The sequence below is a fragment of the Podarcis vaucheri genome (genome assembly GCF_965113315.1).
Source record: "Podarcis vaucheri genome assembly, chromosome: 1".
In the NCBI taxonomy this organism is placed as follows: Eukaryota; Metazoa; Chordata; class Lepidosauria; order Squamata; family Lacertidae; genus Podarcis; species Podarcis vaucheri.
In genome coordinates, this window is record NC_138759.1 from 46,878,548 (window position 1) to 46,903,303 (window position 24,756).

General features: G+C 41.5%; 1 protein-coding gene across 4 annotated transcripts in view; it reads right to left on the bottom strand.

The window, feature by feature from the left end:
* The window catches only part of TTBK2 (tau tubulin kinase 2), a 42,084-nt gene extending 32,099 nt beyond the window's left edge, over positions 1-9,985 (bottom strand). The window contains exons 1-2 of one of the 4 annotated variants that reach the window (XR_014217471.1): positions 9,360-9,984; positions 10-169 (exon numbers count right to left, since the gene is read on the bottom strand). Coding sequence is in view for 3 of the 4 variants with exons in the window: in XM_082215139.1 (XP_082071265.1) it covers positions 10-78 (69 nt within the window). In the remaining variant the exon portion in view is untranslated. Of the gene's footprint in view, positions 1-9; positions 170-8,443; positions 8,463-9,359 lie in introns of those variants that run through there. The other 3 variants (XM_082215139.1, XM_082215138.1, XM_082215137.1) reach the window with 3 other exon arrangements.
* Between the last annotated feature and the right edge of the window lie 14,771 nt (positions 9,986-24,756).

The following is a 24,756-nucleotide window of genomic DNA, read 5'->3' on the forward strand; positions in this document are numbered from 1 at the left end:
TATACTTACCACTTTCCATCTTTCTTTGACCAATACTCCTACACTCAGGATATCTGGCTGTTCCCCTCCTCCACTCATTGCAATCTCCTGGGGTGGTGCAGCTGCTATTCAAAGCCTACGTCAATAGAGACCATCCAGCTCCCAAAGGTGGCTTCCATTTAAGCAGAGGCTATAAAGATAAACAGCAATACTTATCAAGTTCATGAGAACTTGATAATTAAAAAATGACAAAATGAATGCCTTCCTAACTCTACTGTAAGAAAGTTATTTTTCAATTTTACAATTCAGAACTGAAATAAAATTTCAAACAAAACAAAAATATTTTAAATTATTTTACATAGTGAAGTCAGCTTTCTGCTGTGTGTGTAAGTACGTTCCTTTAGAAATAAAAGTATCTGCAACAGATACCTTTTAAAAAGTTGTAAACCTTTATGCCAGTTGAGGAGTGTTATCCCTGCCTCAAATGAGCAACATTAGAATATAACAATAATTATTCTCAATTCTTTCATACGCATCAAACTAATTCTTGTAACACCCCTGTGGATAATCCATTATCCTTTTAACACCCCATACTATATGCAGGAGGGTTAAGCTGAGAACCATTGACTTGTATAACGCTAAAAAAATGAGGTCATGGCCAAGGTTGTGCTCTCTACATAAACCCTTACCATATCAGCTTTCCTTTATTCTAACTCCTCTCCTGACCTTCAACACCAAATTATTTCATCAGAGATTGGTAAGAGTTTCTTATCCCCTGCCAGACCACACTGTGAAGTCCATTGAAATAGATTATTTTCTCCTTTAAGAAAGCTGTATTACAACCTATATAATAGGACAAAATATACCTTCTATCAATAATGGATCGTTGACAGCTACAGGAGAAACCACTATACAACTCAATGGAGAAAAATACTCACACTATTATTGACGCGAAAATTATTGTAGGTGTCAGATACTCATTGACAGCAAATCTACAGCTCATGTGCAGCAATTTTTAATCTTGGAGGCAATTCACCAGTAGGGTCAGGTGATTATATATAAACAAAGAGATCTTCCACAGCTTTAGTAGCTCACTAGGCCAATTGCTATTGACAGAGATATTGTGAGTGGGTAAGTTTGCACAGGAGTGCACTCCCATAGAAGGATGCAATATGCAGCTGGAAAAATTGGGAAAACTCAAGTAGCAACAACGGCCAGAAGTGTTTTTTACCAGCTTAAGCTGATATACCAACTGAGACTATCTGGAGAGCATGGAGCCTGTCTCAGTTACCCATGCACTAGCAGTATCCAGGCTGAACTACTATAAGGCACACTTTAAAGACTGAGGCAAAATGTGCCTAGCTATTGGTGACGGCAAGGCGAGTGAAACAAGCTGCACCTATATTATACGAAAAGAGGCCAAAGATGATGAACCACAGAACAACCCCTATAATGGTTTCTCATATTCATCACAATTTTTTCAACACTTGAGCTCCGACTGTTGACTCAACTGTTTTGACAACTGCCTGCAGTTCCACAAACTGCAACCAAGCTGAAGGATGTCTCATTGGGTGAAGGATGTTTAGAAGAAGTTATAACAATAGACTGCATAATTTTCATATCCAAGCACAATTCAAAGTCTTGGTGTTGACCTTTAAAGTCCGAAACAGCTTCAGCCCTGTATACCTGAAGGAGCGTCTCCACCCCCATTGTTCAGCTTCAACACTGAGGCCCCCAGCTCCAAGGGCCTTCTGGCAGTTCCCTCATTGAGAGAAGTGAAGTTACAGGGAAACAGGCAGAGGGCCTTCTCAGTTATTGCATCCACCCTGTGGAACGCCTTCTTGTCAGATGTCAAAGAATTAAACAATTATATGACTTTTCGTAGACAGCTCTGTTTAGGGAAGCTTTTAATGTGTGACATTTTGTTCTTTTATATTTTGTTGGAAGCTGTCCAGAGTGGCTGCAGTAACCCAGTCAGATGTGTGGGGTATAAGAAATGAATTATTATTATTATTATTATTATTGTTGTTGTCGTTGTTGTTGTTATTACTACTACTACTACTACTACTACTACTATATTTCCATAACTTCTGAATCAGGAGAGGCCACACAGCTCTTGGACTGGTACCTGGACACAGTGGTGCCACAATGCTGGCAAAATGGAGGCACTGTGGGTGAGTGGTTCCCATGCTTCAATCTGAAGAATTGGCACTTTTACGTGTGCTGCACAATACTCATTCTGCAGCTCTAAGAAATTTCTCTTTTAGCATGGCATTACCTATACTCCCTGCCTACTGACATCAGACAAATGCCTTCACTGTACTCTTTTTGGAGCCTGCTTAAAATGTTTTTGTTTAGGCAGGCCAATGCAGACATATAGAAGCATAGAATCGTAGAGTTGGAAGGGACCCTAAGAATCATCAAGCCCAACCCCCTGCAATGCAGGAATATGCAGCTGTCCCTTATGGGGATCAAACATGCAACCTTGGCATTATCAGCACCATGCTCTAACCAACTGAGTTGATGTTGAAATGCATTCTCTTTTGCTGTTAATTTTAATTATTTTTAAATGTTTTAACTGTTTTTATTGATAGTTTTACTATTTCTTGTGAACAACTTAGAGGCTTTACTAAAATCAAGTGGTATTTACATTTTGTTAATAAATAAAAAAATATTGTTATGAATGTGAATGGGACCTGTATTGGGCTTATGGACTCCTCCTCCATGCACAAAGGGAGGAGTTCAAAAGCTTCTACTTGCTGTCCGCAACAAACTGTCAGTTCCCATTTCATATGAATATGAGGAACTGTGGCTTGTTCAAGCTATTGTTTGTGTTCCTGTCCCCCCAAAATGTGCTTTATTGCATGGAAGAGATATAGGAGGATTTCAAACCCTGTCGGCAAATATGCCTGAAAAGTGTCTGTTGCCAGGGTCATGCTGGGATGTGTCATGATGATTTACAGTGCTGAATGCAGTGTGGTGGATTTGTGACCACCTAAGTAGTGGAATGATGCCTTGGAGACATTCTGCCATCACTATGCATTGATTGGGGACATTCTACCATCACCATGCACTGATTGGTTGCTTCTATGCATGACTGATGAAACGGCGATGATGCACCAAGCTACAATTAGTATGTGTCAGTAATGTTGCCACAGATGCTGGGTGCATATGTACACAGAGTGTTACTACATTTTCTGTAGTTTAAAGCAATATCATTTTGCCTTTTCTGCTAAGCACATGTAGAATCCTGACTTCACTAAGCTAACATTCCGCCAGTATGAAGGCACCATAGTTTGTTTCTCCCATAACTTATTGCTGTACTTTGGAGATTTGTTGTTTAATAACTAATACAAGTTCAACATAATATTTCCATACATACTGCTTTGGAGCAGAGAATTCTTAATGATTCTTGCTCACCCATAAACGAGAAACAAAAGAAATCCATGGTTTATATTTACTGAAACCACAGGCAGACTACCAATGCAAGAATCATAATCACATTTTTTCCTCTCAGATTTAACTGACTTTGCTTGACCTCCATATAGAGGAGTGTGAAAGAACTACAGATACTATTTATAACCATGATTTCACATATCTGTAGCACCTACTGCATTTATGGACAACTATTTAAACTAACCTTCTAATCAACTACCAGAAATGTTAAGACCACTGTTTTAGCATTCGCAGTATTTAATGACAGGTGGTGAATAAAAATAAACTGTCTTACAAATGTAGAGATAGAAGAACAAGAAGCCCAAAAAACAAGAATCTGGGAAGCCATTAAGAAAAGGATCAATCCCTTTTAACCTATTAGGAAAGGAAACACTGCAGTCACTTTTACAAAACAGCAAAATCCCCTATTGAGCATTGTGTTATTTTATTTAAGACTATTTATAGCCTGCCCTTCAACTTGATAGATCCCAGAACAGGGTACAAAATATAAATTTATAAAATCACATAGAATAAAATGCAACCATAAAACCAATGCGAACAGTCTAAGCAGCTAAAACAATAGAGCAGGCAATCCTATCACAACATAATATACTAAAATTCTGTATGTGCCTGGGGAAAAGTCACTACATATCCCCCAACCATTATACACAGAGAAGAGCTCCTTGGAATATCTTAGGGCATGGACAGGATGGTATGGAGATAAGCTATGGAGATCTTCGGACCGCAAGCTGTTTATCACTTTACGTTAAACAGCACCAGCAATTTGAATACAGCCCAAAAGCATATAGGCAGGGCAGTGTAACTCCCTCAGAATCAGTATGATGAGATTTCATTTGGATGAACTAGTCAACGATCTTACAGCATGTTCTGCATGAACTGCTGCTTCCACCTCAACTTCTTGCCCCCCCAAAACACAAAACACATTATAGTAACCAAAATAGGAGCTTACCAGGGCATACATCACTATGGCAAAGCCATCTCTTGTGAAGGAATGGCCATAGCCAATGAACCAATTGAAACTGGAAAAGGACACTTGGTGCCACTGAGGCCATATGGGCTCAGTTACGAAGCTGGATCTTGAAGTACCACCAGTCTACATACCTGACCCCTCAAGGAGAAGGCAAGCCCCTCTAAAGAAGGGTGTGCAGCCAGTTCCTGGATATAAGAACTACCTACCCACAACACCTCTTTATTATAGCAATTCCATTTTAGTTTACTGACTTTCATCCAGCCTATTGTTTTTGTTATATGCCAGCTAATGCAGACACTATTTTTCAAGTAATCAATACTAAAGAATGTAGCCATCATCCAAAGATGTATTCAAGAGGTAGCTCATTCCCAATGAAAGTTCTGATATCGCTCCCTTTGAACGCAAGATTCCTACACTATATCACAAATGGCTTTTGAAAATCCAAGCCAAAAGCTTCCTTGGACATGAGGAACCAGTTAACAGTTCTTTAAATTCCAGTATTGCAGCATCAGTACTACTGCTATCTCCACACTGACTTTTCCATGAAGATGCTATTTTAAAAACCCACACCACTCTTGAGAAGGGAGATTTCTAGTTTTGTAAACAAAATAGGTTCTCCTCAGTGAGCTGTAGTGCCTTCTATATTACATTACAATTCATACAGAATACGTGTGGATATGCCTAGACCCCACTCACTTTTGCCAACAAGCACATCCATGTTGAATGACATTTCATTGCCCAATGAGGCAATGAAACCAGAGCCACATCAGACCACTACAATCCTCACCACAATGCAACTCCTTCCACACCACAAGAAACTAATGCTACATACCAGGATGCAAAGGTGAATCATTAAGGCTATATGAAGTACAATTAATCTTAAATTTAGGAAAATATGCTTGGGTCTGCAGTTGCCCTTCCATGAACAGAAGAAAGGGCTCCTTCTGCTTATGGAAAGGCCTTTGCTCCAGCTGAGATTTCCACTTGCAGAAGGAGGACGTCAACTCAACCTTTCCCCCACACTTGTCCTCCACAGCAAGAAAGGCCTCCTCCAGTTCTACCAGCAGGTGTCTTATGAATTACCCGTATTTTTCGCTCTATAACACACACCAGACCATAACACGCACGTAGTTTTTAGAGGAGGAAAACAAGAAAAAAAATATTCTAAACGAAATAGTGGATATATGATTTTTGTGGTTCATGCTGTGGCCACAGACATGTGATCTGACAGTGAGTTTGGAGTAGCTCAATGCAAAAATCCTGAGGATCCATGTGGATCCATGCTTTGTAACCACAGAGGAGGGAAGGAAAAGGAACCATGGATCCTCTGCTCACGACTGCAGCAGATCCCCCCTGCCACCCGCAGGCATTCGCTCCATAACACGCACAGATATTTCCCCTTACTTTCTAGGAGGAAAAAAGTGAGTGTTATGGTGCAAAAAATGCGGTAAGTTCTGTTCAAACCAGAATTGGGGCAGAAGGAATCTTTTTACTGAAAATATTGACCTATTCCATCCAGTGTATTATCCAAAAAAGAAACCCAACATACTAGCACTAGCAGACCATTTTACAATATATGTTTCCAATAAACTTAAAGCAATGTAACATTTTTCAAATGTTACTGACATGGGTGAGGGGGCAACATGTTTTTATGGCCCAAGTATCAAAGACTACTCAAATACAGTAATCATTAATTCTAATTAAAAACCAACAATATATGAACACTGAAATTCTTAAAAAGCTATTTTAAAAACCCAATGTTCTGTCTCTTTAAGAGATGCTAGACACAGCTTCTCCAACAGAAAAACAAGGAATAAATCAATGTACTGCATAGTTTATGTCAAGCCATTATAACACACCAGCTTTCTGTTTTGCAACTTGTAATAATTGTATTCTGCTGCCACTGCCACCACTCCTAAAATAAAATTCTAGGGCTCTGTTTTTAGTAAGGTCATGTGAACCTTACACTTAGAACAGATCACATCAGTCAGATTAAAATTTTCGTCAGCTGAGAAATACAGTCACAGACAAACTGGTGAACTGGAATATGGTAGTCATTCTGAACAAGTTATAATCTGTATTTAAGCAAGCTTTTATCCAACAAAAAAGTCTATTAAGTTCCAAACATATATTCCTTGTATTTTACCAGCCTAGGAAGTGTTTTACGCTTTTCTTACTAAATTAGGATGCAATGTGCAACTTGTTTACTCCAAACTCAGTTCTTAAAATATGGAGATGTTTTCCCTAAGAAGACGGTGTCAAGGAGGTATAAGCTGCATCCTAACCTTCACAGCGGGTGGCATGGTGGGTTAAACCACAGAGCCTAGGGCTTGCCGATCAGAAGGTCGGCGGTTCGAATCCCCACAACAGGGTGAGCTCCCGTTGTTCGGTCCCAGCTCCTGCCCACCTAGCAGTTTGAAAGCACGCCAGTGCAAGTAGATAAATAGGTACCACTCTGGCAGGAAGGTAAACGGCGTTTCCGTGCACCGCTCTGGTTCACCAGAAGCGGCTTACTCATGCTGGCCACATGACCCGGAAGTTGTACACCGGCTCCCTTGGCTAATAAAGCGAGATGAGCGCCGCAACCCCAGAGTCGTCCGCGACTGGACCTAATGGTCAGGGGTCCCTTTACCTTTAACCTTCACACCAACCCCATTTTGTGCATCATTTTTTCTTGAATGGACGTGTTAGAAGACACACACAGCACATCCCACCCATTCTGATTCTGCTATAAACCCTTCCAGTACCTGCCCTCCACAAAACCTTAAAGCCCAGACAAGTAAAGCATCCCATCCCTTGTTTTCCACATGCTTTCTTAAGTCAGTCTAAAGGACTTCAAAGCTCCCTTGCTTTTTTGAACCCCAAGAGAACAAGTGATGCCAAATACTGTCTTTCATGATTATGATAATTTTTCTCTTTTGTCTTGGGACAAATCTGCATAGGTTTCTTCTACTTCCCATATGAGCACACAACCAAAGGAAGGCAAGATTACTATTCACGAGACTTGATCAGAGACCAGGGATCAGTTCCAAACATTTAAAGAAAGAATCCCACTGAAAATATTTTGAAACAGCTACTCACAGAAATTTATGTAAACTCAAGCCTTGGCACATCTCACTTATAATTTAAATATTGATTATCAGTGCCAAGAACGTTTGATTTAGTGCAGGATATTCTGCACTAATATCAGACTCTCTTTCTCTGGTTAAGTGCTATCCTGTCATATTCTTTACTTCACTGCTTTCACCATGAAAGTTTTCAACATTGTAGTTGGGCAAAAAAAAGTATTCTAGATGACACAATATATAAAATATACTGCAAAGGTTTTTGAAAGTTTTAAATATTCACCTTCATTGTTGTTCATTTGATACTTCTCTGCAAATGCTTTTTCAATGACTGGTTTAAAGACATCAGAAAAAAATTACTTTATCTCATTTTACACACCTTGGGCTGCAACCCTATGCACAGTTACCTGGGAGTATATCCAGTTTATCTCAGTGGGGCTTATTTCTGAACAAACAACGGCAATAAACACAAAAGGGCAAGACCACACTAAGCAAAAAATGTGAATTGTATATAATCTTTATAAGAATAACAACTGCTGGCTTAAAAACCATTTGGTATGTCCCAATCATAGAAGCAAATTTAAAACATTACCTGCTATAGCCTAAAATAACTATTTCCTGACTAACCAAGATCAGAGCAAGTTTATTTATTTCAAGAAACTTATAAACTGCTTGTTTTTTAAAATCTGAAGTCATCTACATATATTAGTCTTAAATAACTTGTATGGTAGGATATATCTGTGATATATCTTACTGTTACTAACAGAAAATGCTAATCTCAAAGCATCTATATTTTATCAACATTTTGAAACCCACCAATACTTTGCTATACTTAAGGTGAAGTATCATTTAACCATCCCTCTTGCTGTTTCATGGCAGAAAGACACAACATTGCCAACCCTCTCTAGCAGATTTTCTCTACACCCATTGCTGGCAGTTGGTCTCTTTAAAGATCTCTGGCAGAGGACCATACCTCTCTCTTTTAAAAGAAAGCCTATGTATCTGTATTCATATCTTCATGTAACTGCTGATAGCAGCGGCAATGTTTAGCCTCAGCCTCCATCTGCCTGTATGCCAGAGCATATTTGTATGACTAAAGGAAACACAGAAGCATCAACATTAGCAGATTTACAAGTCAAGCAGCCTAGTTTTCCCCTCAGGGAGCATTCTCCGCACCAATAAATGAAAGAAAGGCAGGGAAAGCCAGACCTTAGCCGAAATAAGCAAAAGAGCTCTTTCCCCACCACCCCGCAGAGCCTATATTTTTGCAGCAGAACCGCTCTCAAACCGCGAGAGCATCACTTGCCATTTCATCGGTACCAGGCAGGAAACTTCTGCGATGCGCCTCACCGCTGCTGCCCAGTTACCAAACACCCACAACGAGCAGCTACCCCGCTCGCCAACCCTGCAAAGCGAACAGAGGGGGCCTTAGGAAAAGACACACCAGAAGTGGCCAAGCGCTGCCAGATCTTCTCCCATCCGAGGCTGGGAGATGATTCCGCCCCCCCTAATAATGCAGCATCCCCGCCCCCCTCCTGCCCCTGCACGGAAAACCGGGATAGATAACCGGCGGGACCGAAATTACGGGTGATGCTCTGGAGGTTACCCTCCGTGTAGCCTCCTCCTCCGATCCCAGAAACCCGGCGCTGCTCCCTCCGCTATTAAGCTCTACCAGAGGCGCATCCCGCGAGGCCCCGCCAACCCCCCCCCCGGCGCCTCCGAAGCAGCATCCCTCCCGCCGCCCCCCCCCCCGACCAGGCGGGCCGGCGGCACTTGCGCACACCCCGCCGAAGCGGCCTTTCGCTGGCTGGGGGAGGCCAAAGGCCGGGTGGCGACCGCGCTCCCCCACCCCATGCCCCGCTCGCCAGCCCCTGAGGGGAAGCGCCTACCTGGAACGCGGCGGCCGGCGCTCCTTCCCCCTCAGAGCGAGGCCGGCGCGCGGTTCACTCTTCCTCTCGAGGGCCTCCGAGGAGAGAAGGAAACGCGGCTGAGGTGGTGGTGGCGGGGGGACGGGGGGGGGAGAGGCGATATTACCGGTTGTCCCACGGCGCCCTCCGGTTCAGCCCGGCGCAGCCCAGCAGCAGGCTCCTGCCCATGGCTTGCGAGCAAGCGGCGGCGCCGTCGTCGCCTCCGCCGCCGCCGCTGTCTCTATGGTGACTGCGGGGCCGGGCCGGACTAGGCGCAGGGACCGGCGGGCGGGGCAGCTAACGGAGGCGACAGGCAATCCAGTCAGCGGCAGTCGCCGAACGGCCGTTGTCTCTGTCGCTGCAGGGTTAACCGCTTCGTCGCCAACTCTCCGCCGCCTCAGCTGCAGTCCCCGCAGGACGCGACTGGCCCGTCCCCCTCGCTCCTCGCTCGCTCTACCTTCGCAACAAGCCCCCTCCTTTTCCCTTGCCCTCCATCCAAGGGCCAGTGAGCCAGCTATTCCCTCAAGGGTGCCCGCCCACCCTTCCGACGCCTTGAAACGCTATTGGGTCGTTCGCGAGGAGCCCGTTGAGCAGATTGGATGGCGGCCCCATCAGTCGTCCCGGCGGGCGGCCGTCTCTTAGAAACGCCGCTGTGCTCACGTTTGCTTATGAGGCGAATCCAGCGAGTTTGTTCGTACTGCGCTGGTCTGAAGAGAATTCTGGGAATTGTAGTTTAGCCCGGCCTTTGTCGGAAAGGGTCTTTTAAGGATTTCCCTAATGGTAGCTTGCAGAGAGGTGGTGGTTGGTGGCTGCGTCATGGGGGCTTGACAGATGGCTGTCGATGTTCTCTTACAGGCTGGGGTTTCCTCTTTTCTGGAATATTAAAGTACCGAAACACGCGCTGGTAAAAGCCATTTGTTTTCCCGTAACAAAAAGGGAGATAATGTTTATTGCTATGAGCCACTCAGGATTAAGGCTGCAGGAGCCACTAAACTGGGAAATATACTGAAAAATAAAATGTTTTTGGTGGGGTCTTTAGTAAAAAGTGCAATATGTAGTTGTTTATGCAGTATATCCAAAGTAAGCTGGGAAAACCCAAAAGAAAAAACCTTGGGCTCAAGCTCATTAAAAAAACCAGCATCAGTGTCCAATGTCAGTAGACACACACACAGAAAGGGGTTGAAAAGATAACTGCCCCACGTTCTTCCATAATTCTTGTGGAAGGAAATTTTTGTGTCCTAACATGGTCCACCATGAGTGCTCACTGGAAGGACAGATCCTGAAGCTGAGGCTCCAATACTTTGGCCACCTCATGAGAAGAGAAGACTCCCTGGAAAAGACCCTGATGTTGGGAAAGACTGAGGGCACAAGGAGAAGGGGACGACAGAGGACGAGATGGTTGGACAGTGTTCTTGAAGCTACCAACATGAGTTTGACCAAACTGCGGGAGGCAGTGGAAGACAGGAGTGCCTGGCGTGCTCTGGTCCATGGGGTCACGAAGAGTCGGACACAACTAAACAACAACAACAACAACATGGTCCACCAGCCCTCTGTTGCGAGATACAAATTTGGGGAGCAAAGGGGGCTTCTGAACAGAACAGCTATGTTTCAAAAATAATGTGATTTTTAAACTGCCAATATGCACAACACATTTATACATAAATGTGCATAGAGGGCTTTTTAAAGTGGAAAAGGAACATGAGTCAAATCCCTGGGTTGTGTAGTGGTTAGAGTGCCATACCTGGGAGCAGGCCTGTGCAGAGATTTTCTGAGATCCCAGGAAGGGAGTTCAGTTATAAGCTGAAATGGAAAAGGAACTGGTCTCTGGGGGTCCCCCAGCCATCTTAGACCTCCAAGGCCTGGAGCAGGTGTACCAGGCTGCCTGGGAGACCAGGGTTTCTATGTGACCTTATTCACTGGCAGCAGATGAGCATCTCTGCCATACCTGAAGCCTACATCACATTTTGCTAATTTGGCATTCTTTTTTAAAAGTTTTATTCCAGCACATTACAATATACCAACATTGAAATATTTTTAAAGGGGGGGGCAGAATCTATATTTATAATTTTATAATTAGTTCATTCATATTACAGAACTTTAGGGTGGTAGGAAACTGTTCTGCAATCTGCCCAAAATGGGATGATACCTCATTCAAGATGATAATGCAGGAGGCCTCCATTGTTTAAAAGTACTAGGGTGCAACATAAAATAACAGAGAGGCATCATATTTCTCCCTATCATTTTACCATTTGATACCATACGTAAATGCATACTCTAGGTAACTGTGGAGCTAAGCGTTTTCTCAGACAGAATTGTAATGCATTATACCCAAATTCATTTTGGAATAAAATAAAGCCTTGGGGAAATTCTTTGTCATTGCTTACCGCTTCCTGAAAAACAATATCTTGCATACTCTGCTTTGGAAGATTGTATTTAGGTCAAATAGCTTTGCTAGTAATTCTAGAGGTCAGAAAGCAGACTTAGGACTGATTGCCTTAAGTCATAGATTACCATTACACAGAACACAATTTCAAAATATAATTTGTTGTTACTCTCGTTTATTTCCATATGTAAACTGGTAACCAACAAAATTATTCCAGAACCTTATAGTTTAACACATCAATAAGAATTTTGATCCCATGATTCAAAAAAATGCTATATAGTGTACTTGATTCCTCCTGCCACATGTGCAGTGATGGATGCCACAAATTTCTAGTGCCATAAGATATTAGAACCATGGTGTGTTTTTTTTACCATATTTAAGGAATGGAGGAAAGGTCAGGGAAGGTGAAAAAAGGAGATGCAATCCAGTAGTGTGGCAGTAAATTCTGAACTACATCCAAGTAGAGTCCTAAAATCTAGCCAGCTGTGTTGGTTATTTCATATACACCCCTCCAAAGAGCAGCTGTATTTTCTGATTAACAGTGGTATATAAATACTTAAAATAAATAATGGAACAGCTCTGCCAGCAGTTTGCTCTGCTGGTGTTATCTGAGGTGTTATGCGTAGCTTATGTTCTGCTGGTGTAGCAGAGTTTCTACTGACTCCTATAGCCCCTCGTCAGAAGATCTAGATGAACGTTTACCAACCTGGTACCCTCCAGAGTTTGTCCACAACTTCGAGCCAGCAGGGCCATGGTGATGGGAGCTGTAGTCCCAAACATCTGAAGGGCACTAGGTGGGTGAAGACTGATCAAGAGTACAGACCTCTGCCCTTAATAATTTTTGAGGGGGTAGGAGAGGCTCTTATAGTCCAGGATAGCACTATTCTTATTATACACTGACCCCTGGATTTAGTGTCTTGATTGATAAGTACTTAGCTAGAAACTTGACAAGATCACTAGATATTCTTATATCATGCATGGTAAACCACTTAAGGTACCAGTTGTGCCAGCTCTGTTTAGGGGAGTTTTCAATGACTGATGTTTTAATGTATTTTTAATATCTTGTTGGAAGCCGCCCAGGTGGGAGGGGTATAAATAAATTATTATTATTATTATTATTATTATTATTATTATTATTATTATTGTTGTTGCTTTGTTTTTCATTTATTTTGTTATGGTTATGTGTTGGTTTTAAATTATATTTTATATGTTGTATGGATTATGTACAATACCCTGGAATCTTTTGATGAAGGATGATTAAGAAATAGTTTAAATAAATAAGCTGAAACAAAATGTTGTTTGAACTGTATGCTGCCTTCTTTCATTCTGTTGAGATTAGGGAGGGGTGGGCATTATTATTAATTATTAAATTTCTATACTGCCCTTCAGGGTGGTTTACACTACATTAAGTGTCAAAAAGTTAACATCACACTTAGAGTTGGGCCTATGTGAGCATGGGAACTGTATATTAAAGCAGTCTGACCCCACAGCTTGGTGCCTGCCCACCCCCATGTCATTGGAATCCAAATTCCATCAACCCTAGCCAGTGCTGCCAGTGGGCAGGAATGAGGAGAGTTGAAGTTCAAGTTGTAGAAGGCTATATTAAGACATAAGATAAATGGTCATGAGTGCCACCTCTGTAAGAAAGGCACAGATACATGTGAACAGAGGTATAAAGGAGATTCCAAAGGGATTTTTCTTGATGGACTATGGGAGTTGAGAAAGTGGTTGTGGGAAGGGGAGCAGTAACCGCAGAAGTGTAGAGCAAGTGAAAGGGAAAAGGTGTCTTGCCTTATGTCACAATAGTGTGTAGGATAAATCTCCTTACTAATCATAGACTTTAGCCTTTAATAAGACCTACTGAAACGAGAGTGGAATTCTACAGATATGAGACACCTAACCCATTATATCAAAGCATAGCTTATTGCAGGCATTATTCAGCATGGCAAGGTAAAAGGACAAACTCCTTTCTTGTGTCATCTGGAAAAGTTTGGCTGTAGTGTACATTTATGTCACTAATATCAGCATCTGCAGCAATACAGTAATAAATTGTTTTTAAAAAAAAGAAATTGAAGTGAGGAAACAAATTCTTTCAAATTTAAGACAGAACCCTAGGACAACATAGATAACAACTTTGTAAGTGTACTAAATTCTTAGCATAATTGAATCTAACTTGGCTTGGCCATGAGATCATCAGCTGACTATTTGTAAGATGGAACAAGCATTGACAATATCATTATACCAACTCTGAGTAGCGTTTGCTTTACAAAAAGTCAGAAAGCCACGGTGTCATCACTTTATAAATGTTAAAAAGCTTTTGTCTGTCTTAAGGGACTCTATTTAAACCATGCAGTTGTGCAACATATTCTTAAACACAGCATAGCATAGCCTGCTTCATAACAACATCAATGTCCAGTTGGGAATGCTTTCTTAATTAATGTTCAAAAGACAGAAAGTCCCATATACATTAGCTAAAGGCTAATAAATGTCTCAAGCGGCCAAAGAGGGCATGTAAACCAATAAAACAGACCTTGTCGAGTATTAATGCTGTGCTACAGGACTCATGTGTCTCCAGACTGAAAGAGGAAGGAAAATAAGTGCTGCAGATGGGAACAGCACAGGGAGGAACAAAGAAAGTGGCCCCATTAATTATGCTAAGCCTTCAAGTCTCTTCCATTAAATGACAAAATTGTTCGTTCGAAAGATTGCCTGGAAGATATGAACAAATACATTTTAAAAATGTAGTAAGAAATACAATATAGTGGAAGAGAAGGACAATATAGCTTTCAGTTCAGTTTATACTGTAAATAATTTAGGACATTTATTTTACCGTATTTATTCTCATGTGTGTGTCCTAGGGCTCATCCAGATTTCCTTTTGTGCCATGTTTCTAGGTGCAGGTCTGGGCTTTAAAGCTCTGTGTCCAATTGATGGTGTTTTTTGTCCTGGGAAAACTTGTGTTTTACCACCAAATTGGAGCAAACGCAGTGCAAAAGGAAGTAAAAGGCTTACAGGATAAGATGAGACAAAGTTAAAAGAAGAGTGGAAGTGTTTTGGAGAATATCTTAGAGAGTATAATATTCAATTCAACCTGCAAGTGGAAGTAAACATGTGAGCAGCAAATAATATCAAACAAAGGAAGATTTGAGATAAAAATGGGTAGAAGATCAGGATATGCAGCTGACAGAATGAAATGGAGAGGTGGACTGGGTAGTACTTAGGAAATGGATATGTGATGGCAGTGCTTTTTTCTGGGGGGACACTGGGGTACGCATACCCCTAAACATTTTGTGAATCTAAGTTTGGCCTCATTGAGGCGCAGTATTTCAATATGAGTAGGAAAATGAGAGCACCCCTAAACATTTTTTAGAAGAAATGCATTGTGTGATGGACAGTATATGATGAATGTACAACAGTTATAAAAATGCATAAATACAGGTACGTGTTGTTGTTTTTAATAATAAGCCACCATAGACAAAGAAAAATCCATGCAGGTGCCCAGAGCATATTCAGATGTTACTTAGGATCATAACATTGTGGAGTTTTAAGGGACCCCTAGCATCATCCAGCCCAACTCCTTTGATGCAGGAATCACAGCAAGGACTAAATGTTCTCCCAGTTAAGAGTATCAAATTGCAGTTGCTCGTCCCCAGTTTCTTAACTACAAGAAAGCAGCAAGTTCTGGTTGTCATAGCCAGCATCAATTTATCTGACTGCAGAATCTCTCCAACTTGCCCCCCGAAAGAATGGGGGAAGGGATGAAATTCTGGTCCCAAAACAGCTGGAAACCCAAGTTTGGGAAACTATGCTTTACAATAATATTTGCATTGCAAGCCTTGCATTGCACATTATTTATTTTCCTAGTTTAGGCTGAAATCCTTATCCCATTTACTTGGGAGTAAGCTCCACACACACACAACTGTAGTCTTTTAAGAATGTCAGAATTTGGCTCATATTTGTACAATTTATATATTAATTTGCTGTTTTATTAAATTTTTATTAATTTGCTGTCTTTCATTAAAGAAATAAAACTTTCAGTGGCTACTAGCCATAATGGCTATGTTCAAGGCTATACACTTCTGTATACCAGTTGCTGGGAGTCCCAAGTGGACAGAGTACAGTTGCATTTGGGTCCTGCTTGCAGGCTTCCCGTTAGATCCTCTGGTTGCCACTAAGAGAACAGGATGTGGGACTAGATATGGACCTTTGCCCTGACCCATCAGTAATGTTCATTGGGCGAAGACTCCCCTACCCTCTCTCTGGTGTGTACAGCAAATGCAAATGTTACTTGAAATGCAGCTGTGTTGGGGGTTGGGGGACAACCTTCCTGCGTTTAAAGACATTCTTTTACATAGCCAAAAAGAGGATGAAGAAGGAGAATGGAGGAGAGTATAGTACAGTTAGACCAGTAGTGATGTATGGAAGTGAGAGCTGGACCACAAAGAAGGCTGATCACCGAAGAATTGATGCTTTTGAATTATGGTGCTGGATGAGACTTTTGAGAGTCCCATGGACTGCAAGAAGATCAAACCTCTCCATTCTTAAGGAAATCAGCCCTCAGTGCTCACTGGAAGGACAGAGCCTGAAGCTGAGGCTCCAATACTTAGGCCACCTCATGAGAAGAGAAGACTCCCTAGAAAAGACCCTGATGTTGGGAAAGATGGAGGGCACAAGGAGAAGGGGACGACAGAGGACGAGATGGTTGGCTAGTGTTCTCGAAGCTACCAGCATGAGTTTAACCAAACTGTGGGAGGCAGTGGAAGACAGAAGTGCCTGGCATGCTCTGGTCCATGGGGTCACAAAGAGTCAGACACGACTAAACGACTAAACAACAACAACAATACAGTTAGATGACAGGTGAGAAGCAGGGAAGTAAAGACAAATGGCAGGGCTACCAGCAGAGAGAATTTGGACAGGGCTGGGGAAGAATTTTTAAAATAAAACACACAAGTGGATATTCATGCCAATACTGCCATCTATTGTTTTGTGTCTTTCACTGCTAATAAGGACAGGAGTCAACAAAACAGGAGCACATACATTATTCATTATTTGCCTTAAGGCATTTGAAGCCCTTCCTAGCCCTGATTCCTGAGCGGGGTATTTTGGTAGACAAACATGTTTTAAGTGGTATACAGAGTTAAGGTTTCTGAATGGTTTTCCAAAAGAAGGAATTATCCCTTTCTGAACAGCAATCTGTCTAGATTCCTTTTGGTGTAACTTGCAGGCTCCACTTCCAAAACAGCGGTTTCCAGCAAAACGTCCGCCATTAGATTAGGCAACCCAAATGGAGAAGCAAGCTGATACCCCCCTGCCAGTCTACAAATACAGCAAATTCATGCTTCTGAAAGAAAACACTTTGTGTTGTTTTGAGCCCCAGCTTTGTCTCCAGTCTCTCTACTTCACTATCCTTATTTATGCCCAGGTTTCGTTGTTTTATTGGAGGCAAGCAAAGGCTACCAAGAGCACAAGCCGTAAAACTGGGTCTGGCTCCCTAATACACATGTGATGGTTTTGCCCAAAAATTATTCCCTTTGGAGGGAAAAAGATCAAATGAGAGGACAAGGCAGGCATGTCTCCTTACCCTATGCAAAGGTGTTCATGTGATGCTTTTGAGAAACAACTCATCAAACGGCAGTATCTTATAACAAAGCTCAGGAAACACACAATTTTTTGGATAATGTAATGGATTAAAAACGCAGCACTGAAAACACAGTGAATGTACAGTAAACGGGAGAGTGAACGCAGCCTAAGCTAAATCAAATTTTTCTTATGAGGGCATTAATACAGAAATCTAAGGGCAGCCAATGAATCTGTGAAGACTGGTGGTGGTGGGTAAACGGGTGAAAGTGGGTGCCCTGAGAGCAGTCACAGGGGTTTCAAATTACATTTGGTTAAGTGGCATGTTTTGCAGGGTTTAACATGAAGACATAAGTCTCCTACAATAAATCTCTTAGGCATGATTAGGGATGCAGCGGGGATTAGCAAGGGCTGGCAGAGAGAAACCATTTTCTCTGTCTGTCCTCTCAAGTGCAGCACTCCTAGAGTGACGTGACAGGAGCCAAACCGTCCTGAGGCTGGGGGATTCAGCCTCCCCTCCAAAACTGGCCACACTGCACCAAGCGCCCACTCTGAGAAGATGCTCAGAGCACTAAAACAGGTTAGTGGCTTTATTCCCATCAACTGTTCGCTTTAAAGAGGCACATATATGTGAAAAAAGCCTTTTCTCTCTACCCTTACCTCATATGCCTCATTGCTATACTCTATTTTGAAACAGCCTTTTTACTTTTTCGTTTTGCTGGTAAATCTGTGTCCAATGTAGCTCTGTCTAAAAGAAACTGTCTAGAGTGTGATTTATTATAGGAATAGGAGAAGTATGAAAATGCTGCAACATGTTGCATTTGGTACCGTTTTCGAAGTGCATGTTTAACAACAGGACAGTTCCTATGCATTTCAATGAAGCTCCTTCCATGATAAGTGCATATAGAATTGCAGTCTGGATGAGGAAAAGTATCAACAATGGAAAAAAGAAGAAGGTCCATATTGGTTGTACGCCAGCTTTGCTTTTTTAAAAAGAAAATGTATTTCTCAGTTTTTCTTCATTAACAGAATATAGGTATTCCAGAGAGAGAGAGAAAGGAAAGGGATTTGTGATTATTGAACATAGGCGTAATAAAAAAATATGTGGTTGCTAATACTCCCTAGCAATTTAAACAGACAAGTGTTGCCTCCAAAGGGTCAATAGAAATAAAAGCTCAATTATTTCTATTTTCCAGGTAGAACCTAATGCGTGCAGCATAATCCTATGCATGTCTACTTGGAAGTAAGCCACATTTATTCAAGGGAACTTCCCAGGTGTGTATAGGATTACAGACTTAAAGGATAGCATTATATGCAGACAATATAGGACACTGCAATGTTGTTTTTGTTTAGTTTTTACTGCAAAGCACAAGCAGCAGACTGCAAAGGCAATCTAATGTTTGTGCTTTGATTGTCTTCAAAAAGCCTTTAATTGTGATGCACTTGTAATCTATAAAGTTTATCTGGAATGATAAAAAGGCTAGTAATAGAAATACATTTATTTGAAGACCTATTCACAAAAGTGGATTTGCAATACTTAATGTTATCTAACTATGCACTCTCATACAGCACAAATTTGCAAACCATTTAGAGTACCTTTGCTCCTCCTGGGGAATCAAAATCATAGCACTGCAGACAGCCATCCTTGAATAGTGAATATATGGGATCAGGTTGTCTATTATCAGATTTACAAGCCCAATTTTACGTATCAGATTTACAATCCCAAACTTTAAGAATAATTTATAACAATACTTCCATTTAGGTCAATTGTTTCTAAGCAATAACTCAGGCATAAGGCAATTTTAGTGGTTTCCAAAAGTATAATCTCAATTATCTTTAGGAAACTATCATGGTCTCTTCATATTTCAAATATATATTACATGTCAACGTGACTGAAAGACCTGCAGATCCAATGGGAACATTACACTTAGGACACCTTATGGGTAAAACAATTCATCTTCTTTAGGGCCTTATTCATGGGCGTAGCCAGGGGGCCAGGAAGGGCAGCTACCCCTCCCAAATCAATAAAAATACATAGCTAACTGAGGTTCTGCCCCCCTAACAAAAGGCCCGCCCCCCAAACAAAAATTCTGGCTATGCCCATAGCCCTATTAGTGGTTCAGGCATGACCCCTCTCCCCTGACTGCAGGGAGGAGGACCTCAGCAGCATTTATTTTCACCTCCCCCAAATTTTGGCTTGTTGTGTTGATCACACCAGGGATAATGGGTTATAACAAACTCTAGTCAGTTTCCAAAGAACCCAACTTCAATTCAATAGGCTGGCTGAAACTAACCAGGATTTTTTAAAATATACTTCAATCCCTTGTCCAGATGTCATGGCATGCCAAAATTCGGAGGAAATGACAGTAAACACTACTGAGGCGTCCTCCCACTTGTGCAGGAGGGTGTGTGGATTGTGGGTTGCAGCTCACTCAGGTTCATTTTAGTTCTTGCACACTACAGTACTCTAAATCAGTGGCGTAGCGTGGGTTGTCAGCACCCCGGGCAAGGCAAGTAATTTGCGCCCCCTAACCCGTGGATTTGCGCCCCCTAACCCTAACCCCCAGATGTTGCGCCCGGTGTGGCCGGGCCCCCCTGCACCCCCCACGCTACGCCACTGCTCTAAATGATGGTTTGGTTTGATGTACAGACACAACCTCTATGCACCAGCAATTACAAAGCAAAGTTCAGAATTACAAACTGGTGGTCCATAATGTCCGCCAAATTACCATGTTACCATGCCACTTCACCAAATTGTTATGAACCTGCCACTTCCCTGAGTGGCAAGAAGTCTAGGAAGAGCACTACAGCGTTTAATTTCTTTGAATGAACTTACGGTGAGAGCTTACAGTGGCTTTGTAGTCTTTGTTTTGCTTACATATATACAAGCACTGGTAAAGGCGTCATGAGGGAAATCTGCCTGTGAAGCCTTGTTGCTGCAACCAAGAATTCTCTATTTAGCCCACAGCTCTTCCTGGAAGATAAAATAGATGTACAAGCTAGCTGCAAAACCTTATGAACTGGCAAGGTGATGAATGGTCAGCTATTTACAAAGGTATTTCTCTTTCTCTGGAATGATGAACCATCAATAACTCTAGCACCAATAAAGGTTTTCTTGCTCTACAAAACTGTCCCCTTAAATGATTCCCATCCGGATGATTACATAATACAGTATCTGCCATTAGTCAAAGCATAAGTGAAATGTTTGTCCACTTACACAAAATCATCGCTGTCTTGGGTACCTATTTGTTTTACATCAAGACAGCTACATCTTTAGCAGCCCGTTGTTTGTTTCTGCTTTCAAACACTTAAGGTGTCCTTCTGCAGCTCCTCATTATTTAGTCCATTTTCTACAGTGAGAGGAGCTTCACTCTCATGGGTAGGGGGCAATGATGTGAGGAATGCTCAATAGGACTTCCTTCTGAGTAGATATGGTTAGGATTGTGATGGACAGTACCCAATGGCAATTGTAGAATAAACAGAAAGTGTCCATTATTTGGATAACTCCAGGGAAAGTGTTGTCAAAATAAAAAGTATTTAATCTTCATCTTCATCAATCACTTTACCTCTGTATAGCCAAAGGCCTTTACGATGAACAGCAAGGCTTTCCTCTGCAATCTCTACTTGACAAACACAATCATCGTTCCAGAGTGATAGATAATATTCATTAAAATCCTTTTTTTAAAAAAGGAAATGTAAAGAAACTATGCAAAGATTACAGGTACCTATGACATCACAGCCCCTCTATTACTGCGCTGATATTAATTTATGTATATGACAAGTCTGTGGAAAAACCCTAGCAATGGAAGCATTTCAGCAGTGCCTGTTTACAGTTTGGCCAAAACAGTTCGAATGGCAGTGCCGGATCTACAGATTTTGCAGTCTGGTGCCAAAGTCTGCACTGCTCTCCACCTCTCCCTAACTGAGAACTCCTGTAGGAAGCCACGGGTCCTGCAATATTCCTGCAGGAAGCCTTTTACAATGCTTATGGCTTGGTTGCACCTTAAGAGGTTTTTAAGTACAGTAATGATCAGGGTGGGTTTCCCCTCACTCTTTTAATCAAGTTAAGCAAATCTGCATCTAATACTTAGATGGGAGACTTCCAGGGAAGCCTAACCCAAGCTTTCTTTGAAGAAAAGCTGGATAAAGTTTGGCAAAGAATTATTTAACACATTGTCATTTAGCTCAGTATTGCCAATACAGACTGGGAGGAGCTCTCCAGGGTTTTCTCCTAGCCCAACAAACCAGTTGTTCTCCCACTGAGCTAGGGTGCTTACCCCTTCTGAAACGTGCATCGACTTTGGGAAGAAATCCCACAATTGGCACCAATGATAAATTCCCACTGCAACCACACCTCCAAATTAAATATTTTCTCCAGGGTGGCAGCAGAGAAGTAAAGGGCTAACTTTCCCCCCTCTTCACCTGCTTGGTTATCATTAATTATCTGTGGTTTATCAGATAATGGGGTGGCTTTAATAGGAAAATGACAAAGGATCTTCTCCTCCACCCACAGGTCTCTAGTCTTGATCTGATTCAGATCTCCTTCAAGTGATATTAACTTCTTTTTAAAGTCCACATAAGATCTCCAGCCTCATATCTCATTTGTCCCTGGTTTTAGAGATAAAACTTAAGAATCTGATCTTTTCACATTTGAAGTTCAGTTTTGAGGGATACTAAATGCAATACTTTTACAACTGACTTATCTCTAAAAAAGAAAAAAGAAACATATTCAATAGTGTCTGTGATTGATTACAATGTAGTGGGGGGCACACTTTCTAATTCTGTGAAATAACATTTTGAATCTTTGTAAACAAGTCCCTTGTAGATTCCCATTTGGATGAGCTGTATATAAAGTGAGCACCAGCACTGGAATACACCTGACTGTTTCTAATATTTAGCACTCCTGGAAATTTCTCAAGTCACCAGGCTGGCAGCAACATATGTCTCCTACAGGCATGTGCCTGGTTGAGAAACAGTCCAATATGTGTGCACACGCAAGCATGTAAACAGCACACTCTGACATATAATACCTTGCATCAATGTTATACACACTGAACTTGGGCAGGACAATGCATTGTATTACAACTCCTTTCCCTAGCACAAATAGAGGAGGCAGTGTGCCTAACTCCATTTACCTGGGAGTAAGCCCCACTTAATTTAATAAGGCATGCTTCTAAGCCGATGCGAAGCTAGCTGCGTCCCAGGGGGGCGGGGCAGCGATGTCACACACACCCCCAGGGATGACACCCGGGGCGAGTCGCACCCCTGCACCCCCTTTCTCCGCCAGTGCTTCTAAGAAGACATGGCTAAGAGTGCAGGATTTTCCAAGTAGTTCCTCCGCTCGGTGTTACTTTCCTGGCTGTTCTTTCTGCTGCTGCCGCCCCTGGCCAGCTTCACCCCTCCTCCTATGCATTCCTTACCTATCTGCTTCCCTCCTTCCCTTCTTCTAGCAGAGAACAAACCATGCTGCCCTCCTAAACTGCCGCCTGGGGCAATACCCCAATTTTACTCCCCTTACTATGGGCCTGTTGAATGGGCTTTGGAGCAGAAGCAAGCTACTGATCAGATGTCTGCCTCCCAAGTCAGAGACATAGAATCATAGAATCATAGAGTTGGAAGAGACCACAAGGGCCATCGAGTCCAACCCCCTGCCAAGCAGGAAACACCATCAGAGCACTCCTGACATATGGTTGTCAAGCCTCTGCTTAAAGACCTCCAAAGTAGGAGACTCCACCACACTCCTTGGCAGCAAATTCCACTGTCGAACAGCTCTTACTGTCAGGAAGTTCTTCCTAATGTTTAGGTGGAATCTTCTTCTTTCTTGTAGTTTGAGACCTGCAGAGTTGGAAGGAATCACAAGGATCATCTATAACAACAACAACAACTTATTTATACCACACCCATCTGGCTGGGCTTCCCCAGCCACTCTGGGAGGCTTCCAACAAAATATTAAAATACAGTAATGCATCAAACATTAAAAGCTTCTCTAAACAGGGCTGCCTTCAAATGTCTTCTAAAAGTCTGGTAGTTGGACTAGATCATCTAGTCCAATCCCCTGTCATGCAGGAATCTTTCACCCAAAGTGGGGTTGGAATCCATGACTCTGAGATTAAGAGTCTCACGATCTACCAAGTTGTACATACACCCTCTGTTTCTCTCAAAAACAATTTAATAAATATATTTTTAGTTTGTTTATTAAATGTATATCTCATTGCTCTTCCTGAAGGACCCAAAGAAGCAATACTTGAGCCCATACCTAATTTTTCATTGATTACATATAACAGCACACAAATAATAACATAAAATAAAATTAGGAAAATCAAAAAGTACCTTATGTTATATATGCAATTCTGAAGCGATTTTCAACTGACAAGGCAACAAATCAAAATGAACTCAACAAATAGTAATATTTTCCTTAAGAACAATTTTATAAATCAACATTTCCAGTGGATATAATTAATTCGCAATTAATACATAATGGATAAAGTATTTTACAATGCTTAAATTAATTTACCATAAATTTGGCAATTGGGTATTGGTGTTACTTGGTTTACATTTGATGTTGCAATAAAAAGTAAAATGTTCCTGGTTACTGATAAAGGTAGACATAACATACTTTCCCAGTGGATCATAGTGTACAATTGCACTTACCTTGCCTAGAATAATTGTACTCCATACTTTTTGGCCTGGGACAAAGGCTCCTGTTCAGTCTAAATAGGAATAAATAAGATAATCCAATTGTATAAGAATGTGAGTAGCTTATATGATAGAATTAGTAGTTAGGTGGTGCACCTGAAATATCTGGTAGAACCATTTTATATGAGCATTATTACATTTAGAAAAATGTTGCTCCCCTGAGAGAAGCTGACCTTTATCTAATAAGTCCATAATTGCATGTAGTCCTCTATTTTCCCATGTTGCAAATTGATGACATTTTTCCTTGTCAAAGAATAACAAATGATTTTAAAGCTGGGATTAAAGGGGAAATTGGAGGGGCTAGCTTTTGTGCCCGGTTCGTCCATACTTCGAAAATAGCTTTTGCAAATGGATTAATAATGATAACTAAATTACATAAAGCAGACGGAAGACAGGAAGAGCTCTCAAGGACAAACGCTGGAGGCCATGAGTTTCCATAAGCACCCAATGCTGTGAATAGTTATTCCAAATGACATGAATCAATTGCTTCAACTAGAGAGCATTGTTACACAATTGCAGCTTGATTGCTCAAAAAATGCCATTCCTTGTGTGCCTATAAAGAGCACTCGTTTTTAAATGGCGCATAAATATATATATATACACACAGTTAATAAATTGTTTGCTATTTTTTAAAAAAAGATGGTGAAATATAAATCAGAAGTACTGTATGTGAAAGATAAAATACAATCTTGGAGTTCAAATAATTTTTTATAGCAACTGCAA